General features: G+C 39.9%; 1 protein-coding gene across 1 annotated transcript; it reads right to left on the bottom strand.

Annotated features, from left to right (window-relative positions):
* Positions 1-5,922: 5,922 nt before the first annotated feature.
* On the bottom strand, positions 5,923-7,688 carry LOC123757518 (acyl-CoA-binding protein homolog). Its single transcript, XM_045741226.2, has 3 exons — positions 7,531-7,688; positions 7,214-7,328; positions 5,923-6,433 (listed from the first exon to the last, which is right to left on the bottom strand). The coding sequence occupies exons 1-3, from the start codon at positions 7,543-7,545 to the stop codon at positions 6,294-6,296; spliced, it is 270 nt and encodes an 89-aa protein (XP_045597182.1). The 5' UTR covers positions 7,546-7,688; the 3' UTR covers positions 5,923-6,293.
* Between the last annotated feature and the right edge of the window lie 6,064 nt (positions 7,689-13,752).

Raw genomic sequence — 13,752 nt, forward strand, 5'->3', positions numbered from 1 at the left:
GGAGGGAACATTAAAAGCACAAGAGACCATACTTAGGAAGAAGTTAATGGACTAAATTTTAATATGTAACAATTACAGACTCATGTTGAATGATATCTCACAGATCCATAGTTTCTCATATTCAAAGTTTGTGGCAGTAATTATTACTAATGTGCTTGTATAGTTCTCTGCATGTTTATGTGATGTATGGCTGCAGTCAAGAATCCAAGCTTGTGTGTAATTCATTTATTTTTCCATCACACTCAGTCTAGACCAATAAAATGGGAAGAATTAAGGTTTTACATCAGCCCTATTTAACTTGTTTGCATCTTAATACAAAGCAAAATGAGAGTACTGTACATTGACTGTAACATGTTTTGTGGATCACAGTATGTGTACTTTGCATAGTAACTGTAGTTATATTTCTTGTGACATTTAATATGAGAAATATAAAATATAAATGACTGGAGTTCTGTATTCTCTCTACATTTTGGAAGTTTGTACTGTATCATACAACTGGTATATACAGTACAGGAACACTCAATATTAACATTATTTATTAATAAGTAGCCCTAAAATCTGTAATCAGCATGCATCCCCTGTGATAAAGGTGAGAAGAGATTAGTCCATTAGGTGATGTAAATATTATTAATAAAGGTTAATAACTTTAATGACAGGATCTATACCACTTAATAATATTGAAGGAAATTACATCTTGTTTTATCTCAAAATCTTCAGTATTGAAGACATACAACTTCAGTGTAATCTATACTATAATTTTATATTGTAGTTATTATGTATAACTCAAATTCTGCTACAATGTACCTTATATTACATTTTTCAGTTAGCTTAAGGGCCTGCCCAAACCCTATGCATGTTAGTGGCTTTGCAAAAATGCAACACTCAAATACCAATGTTATGTACTCTCAATCCATAGTACCTTCTTGTATATAAATAAATATTCTATAATCTAGAGGTGAATGAGGAAAATGAAGCAGTTGAAAAACTTTCAGGAGAGGACACTATGGGGGACTTGGAAAATTCTTTAATTTAATGAATTTGGCTGGAAAGACTTTTTGTTAGGCAAGAAAGTAAATGCTTTGTATGCCAAGTTCTGTGAAATATATGAAGGCTCAAAAAACGTCAAAAAATGTTTATCAAAACAGATGCAGAACTAGAAAACAGGACAGGTTCAATAAATTGCAAGAGTGCCAGAAACTAGACAAAAAATGGAATCAGTATAGCAAGAGGTCAAACCCTCAAACATAACAGCAATACAAAGAAGCCTGAAACAACTACATAGCAGTGAGAAGAGGCAGAAAGACAGTTTGAGAATGGGATAGTGGACAAATGTAAAACCAAACCAAACCAGGTCTATTCTGTAAATTCATTAAATGCAAAATGCAGCTAAAGGACAAAACTCAGATGGGGAACAGATTCAGAGAACAAAAAGGAAATGTGTAAAACACTAAATGAGCAGTTCCAGAGTATTTGTACAAAATGAAGTTTTCAGAAAACCAGACAGTGCCAGGGAACACTATAGAATACAAGTGTGTAAAGACGAAGTGGAAAATTTCTCAAGGAGTTAGGAAGAAATAAAACAGTTGGACCAGATGGAGTTTCACCTTAGGTTCTGAAAGAATGTACACCTGAGCTGAGCATTCCACTTCAATTAATATTTCAGATATCTTTGTGTACAGGAATCTTAGCAGAGTTTAACTGAATTTACCTGAGGGCCACTAACACACTAGTGGTCTTGACAAGAACAGAAAGCCAGCATTTATCAAAAGTCCCCCATTTCTCCTGATTTTTTAAGGCTGGATTTTAAAATTCAAAAGTGTTTTGGCATTTGCAGCTTCTGCGGGTATGAGTTCCGTAGGTTTTTTTTCACCAACCCTGTGGGTGAAAAAGTATCTCCTGTTTAGTCCTACACTGTGGCTTGAACAAGGAGCAATGGATTCAAGCTCATGTTCCATCTCGCCTTTTGAAGAAGTGGTCTTAATCAATATCCTCAAAGTTGTTCAATATTTTTAAAAGTTTCAATGAGATCTGCCCTGTCATGTCTGGTTTGCAGTGTTGTTAGCCCTGTGGCCCTCAACTGTTCCTGGTATGAGAGTCGACTTAGTTCTGGAATGATTTTTGTTGCCCAATGTAGGACTTTCTGCCAAAGCAGATGCATCTTTTTGAAAAGTAGATCTTCATGCTTGGATACAATAATCCAAGTGGGACACAAAAGATATTTATACAGTTGAATAACTACCATCTTTTCCCTGAAATCAAAGTTACATCAGACTATTCCTAGGATTTTTCTTTACTGCCATTTTCATGTGTTGTGAAACACTTAGTGGTTATCTTGAGATGATTTCCGGTCCTCGACCAGGCCTCCTTTTGTGACCCCCAGGAAGCAGCCCGTAGCAGCTGTCTAACTCCCAGGTATCTATTTACTGCTAGGTGAACAGGGGCATCAGTGGAAAAAACTCTGCCCATTTGTTTCCGCCTCCACTGGGGTATCAAACCCGGAACCTTAGGATTACAAATCCCAAGAGCTGTCCACTCAGCTGTCAGGCCCCTACTGACTGATGGATTCTGACTTAAGGTCCTTCTCTTCATCAATCTGCAGCAAGGTACTGCTGGTAATTTGGTAGTTGTGATGTGGGTTGCTATGCCCCACATGCAAGGTATTTTTCAATATTAAAAATCATTTGCTTGTCTTCTGACCATTTGCGGAGTTTATGTAGATCTCTTAGTAAGGCTTCAATATAATCTTAATTTCCAACTCTACCAGTTCTTAATGTCATCTGCAAATTTGATGATGTGGTTTGTAATATTCTCATCTATGGCATTGATGTAATGACAAAAAGGGTTGGCCCCAAAATGGACCCTTGTGGTACCGCACACCATATTTCTCCAGTCAGATTAGTTCCCATTTAGCACGACTGTTTTAATCATTGTTTTATCGATTCTAGTATTCTTCCATTTATTCCATGTGCCTGTAATTTCCTTGCTAGTCGGTACCTTATCAAAAGCTTTAGCAAAACCCATGTATCTTTATCTAAGGGCCACCAACACACTAGTGGCCTTGATGAGGACAGAAAGTCAGCGGTTAGTCAAAAGTCCCCCTCCATTTGTCCTAATGATTTTTTCAAGCTAGATTTTATAGTTCAGAGTTTTGGCATTTATGGCTTCAGTGGTTCCATGGGTTTATAACCCTATGGGTGAAAAAGCATCTCATGTCCTATACTGTGGCTTGTTGAGCTTGACACTTGCTCCATGTCCTTGTTACAGTACATCTGACCTCTTAAGAAGTTGTCCGGATCAACATCCTCCAAATTTTCAGTATTTTGAATGTTTTGATGAAATCAGTTCTATCATGTCTGGTTTGCAGTGTTATTTGCCCTGTGACTCTCAACCTGTCCTGGTATGAGTTGACTTTGGTTCTGAAATTATTTTTGTTGCCCGTGTTGAACTGTCTCCAATGAAGCCATGTCTTTCTGAAGATGGTCTCCATGCCTGGATGCAATAATCCAGGTGATTTATACCTGGATTATAACCAGAGAAAGATTTATACAATTGAATAACTACCTTCTTTTCCTTAGAAGTAAAGGGACGTTTGATTATTCCTAGGGTTTGGTTAGTTTTTTTTTTTTTTTTTTACTACCGCTCCCACTTTTTGTGCAATCTTCGATGAATGATAGATTCTGACTCCAAGGTCAATTTCTTCTTCAATCTGCTGCAAGGTAATGCTGCTAATTTGGTAGGTATGAAGTGGATTATGCCCCACATGCACTTTCATTTATCGATACAGTATTAAAAAGCATTTGCAAGCCTTCTGACCATTTATGGAGTTCATGTAGATCTCTTCATTTTACTTCCCACTTTACCATAAATCTTTTGTCATTTGCAAATTTGAAATGATGTGGTTTGTAATATTCTCATCTATGTCACTGACGGATATAACTACCTTGTGCTACCCACTCCCCTAATATTAGTACTTAAGATGTGCACTTCACCAGTGTAATAATTTCCATCAATTTAACAAGAGGGTCAATCATTGGCCACAATTAAAGGAGAGGGCACCCGCCCAAGATGGGCTCTCCCCCCCACCCACCCAGGGGTGCATTGTGGGTATACGCCCTGCAATCGCCACCTTAAGAACCATCAGTCCATTGAGATCGGGTTCAGCAACGAAGGCAAAGATTGACAATAAAAGCATCCCATCGCTCGAAACACATCAGGTACCAGAGTTTACGGATGATAGAGTGTACCTCCCAAACACCCAGGAATCAAAACAGAAGATGCCTTAAAGAATAATCAAGAATGGCCAAAAAGTCATTGGGAAATGACAATAAGGGGGGGGGGGGGGGGGAATGAAACGTAAGGAAAAGGCTTCCAACATAATTTGTGAAGATAGGAGCAGGAGCATAAAGCTCTAAAAAGGGACACATGATTGTCCCATGGAACAATCACAACCTGGCAGGTACCGAGCAAGCCCCATCAAGATGACAACAAGATGGAAAGGGGGGGGGGGAGGCCCTGCCAAAAATGTCTTAATTGGGACCCGTAGCTCCTAAGCCCGGCCCTGCATACCAAGATCATCACAGCTGGAGTATGTGGCAGGGTTCTCTAATGGATAAGGGAGTACCTAAAGCATAGAATTACTGTCAGGGGCAAGACCTTAGACTGATGTGATGTCACCAGCAGAGTCCCACAGGGTTCTGTACTTGGACCAATGCTGTTTCTGATAAACGTGAATGATCTTCCAAAGGTAGACTCATTTCTCTTTGTTTGCTGATGATGCAGGAATTATGAGAAGACAGAGGAAGACAGCAAGAGGCGATAGGATGACTTGGACACCGAAGGAATGGTACGACAAATGGCTACTAGAGTTTAATTCGAGCAAGTGCAAAGTGATGATAGGCATAGGGAGCAGGAGGCCAAAACCACAAGGTACCAGCTGGGAGAGGAAATCCTTCGGGAGTCAGGACAAGAGAAAGATCTGGGGATTGATATCACACCAGACCTGTCCCCTGAAGCCCACATCAAAAGGATAACATCAGTGGCATATGAAAGGCTGGCGAACATAAAAACTGCCTTCAGAAACTTATGTAAGGAATCATTCAGAACCTTGCATGCCCCATGTCAGACAAATACAGGAATATGCAGCTCCAGCATGGAGTCCACATCTAGTTAAATACAAAACGAAGTTAGAAAAGATTCAGAGGTATGCCACCAGCCTAGTCCCCGAGCTGAGAGGAAAGATTACTGTAACTCATGACACTGGAAAACAGAAGTTAGGGTGGAAACATGATCACTACCTACAAAATTCTCAGGAATTGACTAGATAGATAATTTAACACAGGTGGTATGCGAATAAGGGGACACTGGTGGAAACCACGTACCCAAATGAGCCACAGGGACTTTAGAAAGAACTTTCAGTGTCAGTAGTTAACAGATGAAATGCATTAGGCAGTGATGTGGGAGGCAGACTCCACAGTTTGAAATGTAGATTTGACAGCCCAGTAAGCACAGGAATCTGTACACCAGTTGATTTGGCAGTTGAGAGCCAGAGCTCAACCCCCAGCAAGCACAACTAAGCGAGTACAGCTCACCACTGTACTAAGCTTGTCAGCACATTTACATCCCCACGGTTACACAAAATCCAAGTTCAAGAGAGGACACTATTGGGAACTTTGAAAGTTTTTTTAATGAATTTGATTGGAAAGACCTGCTGTTAGGCAAGGAAGTAAATGAGATGCATGTGAAGTTTTGTGAAATTTATGAGAAAGACAAACAAATTTATACCAAACCAGAAATGCAGAACAAGGAAACAGGACTTGTTCAGCAGAAATTGAGAGGCCCAGAGACCAAAAGACACAAAAATGGAATCAATATAGGAAGAGGCAAAACCCTCCATCCTGTGACAAGGAAGCTGAAACAACTATATAATCAGTGTAAATTTTTTTTTTTATTTTTTTTTTCAAATTACAGAATTTTGATTATAGCTGTATTTCAGGCCTGGAACAATTGTGTTTAACCACTAAATTAAAAAATTCTGAAAATGGTTGGCATTTAAATTTTTTTGTACTATACAGTACTCATATTTCTTGGTATCTTTATCAAACTAAATAATAATTTGAATGTTTTATTTAATACTTTATCATGAAAATGCTGAATTCAGCTCAGTTAACTTAGCATAACAAAAACAGAATTATACTCAAAAGCATTCAATTATATGCTTTTCACAATATTTACTTCTAAATACAAAAAAAAAAAAAAAAAGAGAATATAAACTTGATCACAGCCAAATGAGAAAATTACTCTAAACCATATTTGCTAATGAGTTCATCAGCCTTGGCAATATATGCTTCCATTGCAGCCTCCTTACTCATGCCTTTTTTGGAGTTCCAAGCATCCCACTTAGCCTTGCCTTTGAAGTCAAGCATGCCAGGTCTCTCTGCAAAAAAAGATTTTAGGTATTAAGGCATAACCTTATGTAGTACTGGCCCTTGCCTTTCTCCAAAGTTTACTCAAGACAGGTTTTAGTTTTCTCCTTTTGGCAAGGAATTCCTAGTGCCTTCCAGATCGGTTAGATTATTACTGCATGTGGCTTACACGTTTAGATCATCATTACATGCTAATTAAGCTGGTAAGAACTATTAATTGGAAATGAACTGTATAATTGTTGATATTTATCTTATTTACCCGAGGGCCACTAACCCTAGTGGCCTCGAGGTGGACAGAAGAGATTAAGCGGCAATAATCAGCGGCTTGTCGAAGGTCAAAAAATGCCATACAATATTTGTTTTACCATATCAGAATACATTTTAATAATATTACAGGAAGAAAAGAATGGGTGTCCTCAAGCTTCTTAAACTTTGCCCCGTGGAGTGGGAAGTAGTCGTGGTTTCCCTTTGTGGGGGACAAAGCCAGATCCCCCCCCCTCCCTAGGTCAACTACTGACCTCTTCCACGAAGCAACCCAAAACAGTTGCTTAACTCCCAAATACTTAAGTACTTACTGCTAGGTGAATTGAGGTGTGCCCAAATGTCTGTCCTGCCACAGGAACTTAACCCGGGATCTTTCAGTGGGGAAACCTACTTTGTTACAGGCCCCACATTGATGTATTTATACCTATCTAATTGATGAACTTATCATCCTTTTCCACATAGAAAAATTCTACTTCTAATTTACATTGATAAAAGTCACAAAAAATAATTATTAATATAAAGCATACCTGTGTCAATATCACCTACTGTTGACTGCTTGTAAAAGCCGTACAACTCTTTCAGTTCGTCATCATTCGGTTGAGTCTTGAGCTTCTTCACCTTATCAGCAGCTTCCTTGAAATTCTGCAAAATATATGCCCACAACTTTCATATACTGTACTTAAAAATTAAGTGTCTGGGAATATTGGTATAAGAAGCTTGTGTATTGACACATTCCTTTGTCGTCATGACCGGCCCCGTGTGTCAGCCGCTGACACCACCTGTGTCGCCTGACACCCCCTCTGCTGGTGTCAGCCACACCTCAACAAGAGCCGGGGCACAGTACCTCCTCGAGAGTCATGATGGCTGCTGTAGAGGTAGTCACAGTAGAGGAGGAGGAGGAGGAGCGCAGCACCGTCCACCGTCACTGTCAGCTGCCGTCTGCTGGCTCCCCCTCACCAGCCCTCCTCTCAAGCCTCATCAACTTGTTAACAACGCCTCTAATACAACTCATCCACCTGCAATATCATCACCTCAATACTCCTCTTAACCCAAAACCCTCATCAGTGCACTAAAAAGTGCTAAACATCATAGACACTCTGTATAAATAACAGTAACAATTAAATATCTAAGAGGTGTCTGGCATGCAGGGCAAAATGCCGGCTCATAACTGCCTTATATAGAATACCAAGGTTTATGCTCGTGTATTATTTTATTTTTAAACATATAAACATGATGATTTAGCGATTTATATTTATATCTTCATACCTAATGCTACAATCACAAGGTTTTTTTGTAGGGTCATAAGAATTAAGTTATTTACAACGACGAATTGTCAAATGTCTGAACACGTTCTATATGGCAGCGTCTGGCAGTGCTGGTTATTGTTATGAAAAGCTGGAAACGGCCTTTGTTAATATTTTTTCTGTCTTTTACTTGCTTGTATGCTTGCTTACCCGTCTGACTGCCTGGCAACCTATATCTGCTTGCCTCACTGCCTACCTCTCTCTCTCTCTCTCTGCTTGCTTCCCTGTATGTTTGTCTATTAACATGCTTACCTGCCTGGCTGCTTATCTGACCGTGCTCACCTATTTGGGCTTGAGCTTTGGCTCTTTGGTCCCAGAGACCGTATGGCTATCTGTCTGCTTGCTTGCCTGTCTACCTGCTTGCTTGCCTGTCTATCTGTATGCTTGCTTGTCTATCTACCTGCCAGCTTGCCATCCTACCAAATACGCAAGTTGCCTTTCTGTATGTTTGCCTGTCTGTATCTGATTGAGTTGTCTTATCTATCGTTTGTTCCTAATAACTGTTACCAAGACCACCACCACACCACACTATGCCATACCACCACACTATGGCACACCACCACACCACGCTATGCCATACCACTACACCATGCCACACCACACTATGCTACACCACCACACTATGGCACACCACCACACCATACCACACCACCACACTATGCCATACCACCACACCACACTATGCTACACCACCACACTATGGCACACCACCACACTATGCCATACCACCACACCATCATTCACCACCACACCATACCACACCACCACACTATGCCATACCACCACACCATCATTCACCACCACACCATACCACACCACCACACTATGCCATACCACCACACCATCATTCACCACCACACCATACCACACCACCACACTATGCCATACCACACCACCACACTATGCCATACCACCACACCATCATTCACCACCACACCATACCACACCACCACACTATGCCATACCACCACCACACCATACCACACTATGCCATACCACCACCACACCATACCACACTATGCCACATCACCACACCATGCCAATCACCACCACATCACCACACCATGCCACACCACTACATCATGCTTCACCATCCTTCATTTAAGTCTTACTTATTTACTTTAAAGCTCACTTAACCTTATTAACAAATAAATTCTCATGCTGTTTCGCTCGACACTTACAAAAAGTGGTTATTGAAGTGCACCAGCTCCTGGTGCTACTTTCTCTAGGCGCGGAGGCCTCGCCTTCAGAGGGACATATCTGATATGGAGACAGCACAACGCAGAGCGACACATTATTCCAGAACTAAGTCAGCTCTAAGAGGAACGGTTGAGGGCCACACATCTATGGATCATCCAATAAAATCAGCAGACTTCTAGATGTTACTACTGCTCGGCTTAGACTCGGTTACAAGTATCTCTGGGAATTTTCACTATCTGCTGATGTAGGCCTGACCAAATGTAAACTGTGTCAACATAAACATTGTCTGACGTACATCACAAAGTAACAATTGAACCCACTGATGTATGTCTCCAGGAGTGCAGGATTCCCACAAGAGCCGCACTCCAGAATTTACCCACATTTTAGTTACCCGAGATATACATCAGTGGGTTCAGTTATTACTTTGTAACATTCTAGCTTCTTCATTTACAGATTTGATTCCAAGATATTTGTGCACATTTAGGCCAGTTAATTGGTGTGGAAAAGTTCGTTTACAAGGATTCAGGGTCACTATAGGTTTCATCTGACAGGCAAAGGTTCTCGTTGTTAGTGGTGACAGGTGGACGGGGGAGGTGAGGAGGGCTTCGCGGGTACTGTTGACACCAGCAACTCGTCCTCATAATTAACGTCGCCTTTTGACGTATACTCTACCTAAGGCGAAAATCGTCGTGCTAGAAAAGGGTAGCGGCTCCCGAAATTGACGTACGGTCCCGTTTTTTGTTTTGGGTCCTGTGGTTGGTTAGGATAAGAGCACTTAAGTACGACAGTTTCTTGACGTTGGGAAACCTTATTCCTTAAAAGGATGGGCTGTGAGAGCCGCGTTTAACCATCTCCCAAATCTTGCCCGCCGAAGCTGTAAATACCAAGATATTTTTCAGTTTAAAATTCACCTGGAAAAAATCATCAGGAATAAACCGGGGGGTGGGGTAGAAATAGCCTAAGCTACTCTATCCCTTTGAGATGTATTTCTTGCTTATCTCAATAAACATACTTGAACTTGAAGAGGGCTTTGACATGGCGACGGCTTCCTTTCTCCATGGATGCCATTAGAGATGGTGGTTCTCAGATAAATTCTGGTAATACAGCCCCGATGGTTTAGAGCTGGAATGTGCATCTCAAACAAACAACAGATCTAATTAAGACATCTTCAAAGTAAGAGTTGCCGGCAGTGGTAATATCGGATCCATATGCACGCAATGAGTCACAATATCGTGGCTGAAGATATGATAACCAAACCACACATCAGAAGATGAAGAAACGACGACGTTTCGGTCGATCATTATCAAGTCGTATGTGATATTTATAATGATCCAGTACGGACAGAAACGTTGTCGTTTCTTCATTTTCTGATGAGTGGTTTGGCCATCGTATCCATAAATCACTCGACGTAGGATCTTCTTGTTACATTAACAAGCATAGGTATACACAGTAACGTGCTGCCACCCTATTCTATATGAAGAATTACATAGACCAAAAATTAGCTGTAAGTTCATCTAATATCCCCATCTCGCAGGATGGTTAGTCATACATGGAATCAGGAGAGAATATGAAATGCGAGGCTGATCTATTAGCCTGCATTAGCAAACTCTGGGTACAGACCAAGAATATCCTCTAATATTCATGAGTGTATGAGGTAGTTACAGAGCTCAGAGTACCTCATAAAACTTGGTCTGAAATATTTGATAACATGGCAATCACAGATATAGTGCTGGAGTGTATGCCCCAGCTCTTGTTCACATAGTTTACAACTGAAATGTTCACTATTGGTTGATTCATTACCTGCAGTCACCTGCCATAGATATCGATATCCCAGCTTAATTCTGGCAATTACCATGTTTGGTGCTGCCCGTACATATAGTTCTGGGTTTTGAACATATCATAACTCTTTACTCGTATTTTCTGGCCTTTGAGGGTTGGTGACTGCTCTTCTGCCATCCCTAATTTCCTGAGCTGGTGTGGTCTTTGTGAGAGACTGGAATGGGAGTGGGTTGGACAAGGCCAGCCCCAAGACTGTTACATACATATTTAGAACAGCTGACATTAGACAAGTGAAATGTAAGGTCATCCGCCGCTACCAACACTGCCTGGCATAGAGGAGAGTTCCATCAATGTTTATTAAAAAAATTTGCCTTCCTGGCTTGATGCCTTCTTTTGATAATTACTTATTCAAAAAATGTGTGTACAAAGAACTTAAGAGTAATGCAAAATTGTAGGGACAGGCGTTACACATACTAATGAAGCCACTTATGCAAAGAGTTTCCTGCAAAACAACATAAATAGACAAAGTTAACTAAAAGTGTGGGGGGGGGGTGTAAAACACTTAATACTACCTTGAGGTGCTAGTGGCTGTACAAGAATGTAAACACTTTTGTATATATACAAAAATCAAAAATAAATAAAAAAAATTTGATACTTAAGGATGAAGTGAAGTTATACCTGGTGGCTTTACCTGAAACACTGTACGTGATTAGTCAAAAAAATATTTACTCTGAAAACACTGCAGTCATGTAATTTTGTATAACTAAAATATTATTATTAGTATAGTCGAGCATACTTTACTGAGGACGCAAGAGCAGCTAAACTTGGTGTACATTTTTATTCTCAAATATTTGATCACATCTTATCATCAGTCGATATGATTATCGTCTCCTTGAGAGCTAGACATGAGATTGTTAGTCAAACCTGTTTCTCAAGGCCACAGATGCATTATTATGTTATCTCTCTTTTTTTTTTGTAGTCACCTAGTTGTGCTTGTCAGGATTAAGCTTACATTAATTAGGCGTGTTACCAGCTGTCGCCAATTACTGTTAACTCGGTTATCCTGTTTGTGGTCACCATTAACTTCACCAGTTATATTATCATTTGTTCACTGTTAATTTACTTGTTAACTTGCTTATTTTACATGAAGGCTAATTACTGATATTAACATTAATTACTGTATACACCTTATTATCATCATTTACAGTTTACAGTTAATTTACTTATTTCGGAACAACGGGTGTCAAGGGTTGCCCACCCGTGCTCTAGCTAGTGGGCTGGTTGATGGAGGTTAACATATCTGAGATGGAGTCGAGATTCGTGTGCGAGGTCATCGAACTGTTTGCTGCCGTGAAGAAAGATTTAGACTGGTGGACAGAAGTGAAATGCAGAATTGTGTAACGTCAAAGGATGAAGTTATGGCCGATGTCGTTCATGTGAAAAACTGGAATGTGCATATGAGTCACAATAACGTGGCTGAAAATGTTGACCAAACCATACAAGATAATTGCAGTTATGAAAAAGGAAAAATTGGTCCTTGGGGATCACCCTAAATGCAGCTAAACAGGTGGGAGAATTACTCATGAATGTTAGGAAATTACAGTGATGTGGAAGGGAAAATTATGGTCATTAAAGTGAGATCTTTCATAGGAAGACAAAGAAGCTGAAATTGAACCTCAATGAAGCAAAATGTCTAAATGAAAGCAGGGAGGAAGAAATCAATTCTATTTTCTACAATGTGATAGTAGAAAGCAAGACTGTATAATGGTAGAAAAAAGCCAAACCAACAAAATCAGTAGAGAAATAGGGAGTAAAGAACAAGGGGAGAGGGAACATGTTCCTGAAAATTGTATATACCTGTACTAACATAAATGGAGCGAGATAAAAAAAATACTGTAGCTAAACGATATAATACAGAGTAAGACACCAGATATTACTGCACTAACGCAGACAAAATGTGATTTTGAAATTAGGCCGTATTCCTGAGAGAGGGGCTGCTTAATTTGGAAGCAGAACAGAAAAATTAGGAAAGGTGGAGGTATTGCTATGCTGGTGAAAGAATACCTAAAGGTAGATGAAGTGATGATTCTCAATCCACGAGAAGTTGACATAATAGCACTGGAGATTTGTAAAGAGGGTGATAAGCTGATAATCACAAGTGCCTACAGTCCACTAGCATGCTACACATGAACAAAGGAGGTGCTGGACAACAAACGAGGGGGCCTCATAACAATCGTGAGAGATTTTATAGTAAGAGAGAATAAAGATAGATCAGGACAGCTGGTACTCGGTAACTTCAAATTAAAATCCATAAACTGGGAGGCTTATGAAGCAAGAACGAAGGATTTTTGGACCGGTAAATTTGAAAACCTCATCCTTGAGATATTCATGAATCAACACATTAATTAATAGCTGCACTGTCCAAGGGTTAATAAAGATAAGTTCCAGCTCCTGTGCTATGGAACGAAAATATAAAAATGGAACCCACATATAAAACAGTCAAATCACACCATAGAATGAAAAAGCAATTTAAAGGATCTATGAGTAATCATGTCAGAAGAACTTAGCTTTAAAGAACACAATAAAGTATCTGTCATGATTGAAAGAAAAATTACAGATTGGATAACAAGAACCTTTCCAACAAGAGATGCCATACCAATGAAGTTACTTTTCAAGACATTAGTGCTCTTTAGGGTGGGATATTGTTGCACAATAACACCCTCATTCAAAGCTGGAGAAATTGCTGACCTGGAGAGTGTATAAAGATTTTTTACTGCTAGAAT

The sequence above is a fragment of the Procambarus clarkii genome, chromosome 19 (assembly GCF_040958095.1).
Source record: "Procambarus clarkii isolate CNS0578487 chromosome 19, FALCON_Pclarkii_2.0, whole genome shotgun sequence".
NCBI lineage: Eukaryota > Metazoa > Arthropoda > Malacostraca > Decapoda > Cambaridae > Procambarus > Procambarus clarkii.

Bases quoted from the DNA above. Each gene is read 5' to 3' on its own strand.
- LOC123757518 (XM_045741226.2), bottom strand. The intron at 6,434-7,213 runs GTATGCTTTATA...CTTTTTTTGCAG, and splicing joins AGTAGGTGATATTGACACAG to AGAGACCTGGCATGCTTGAC.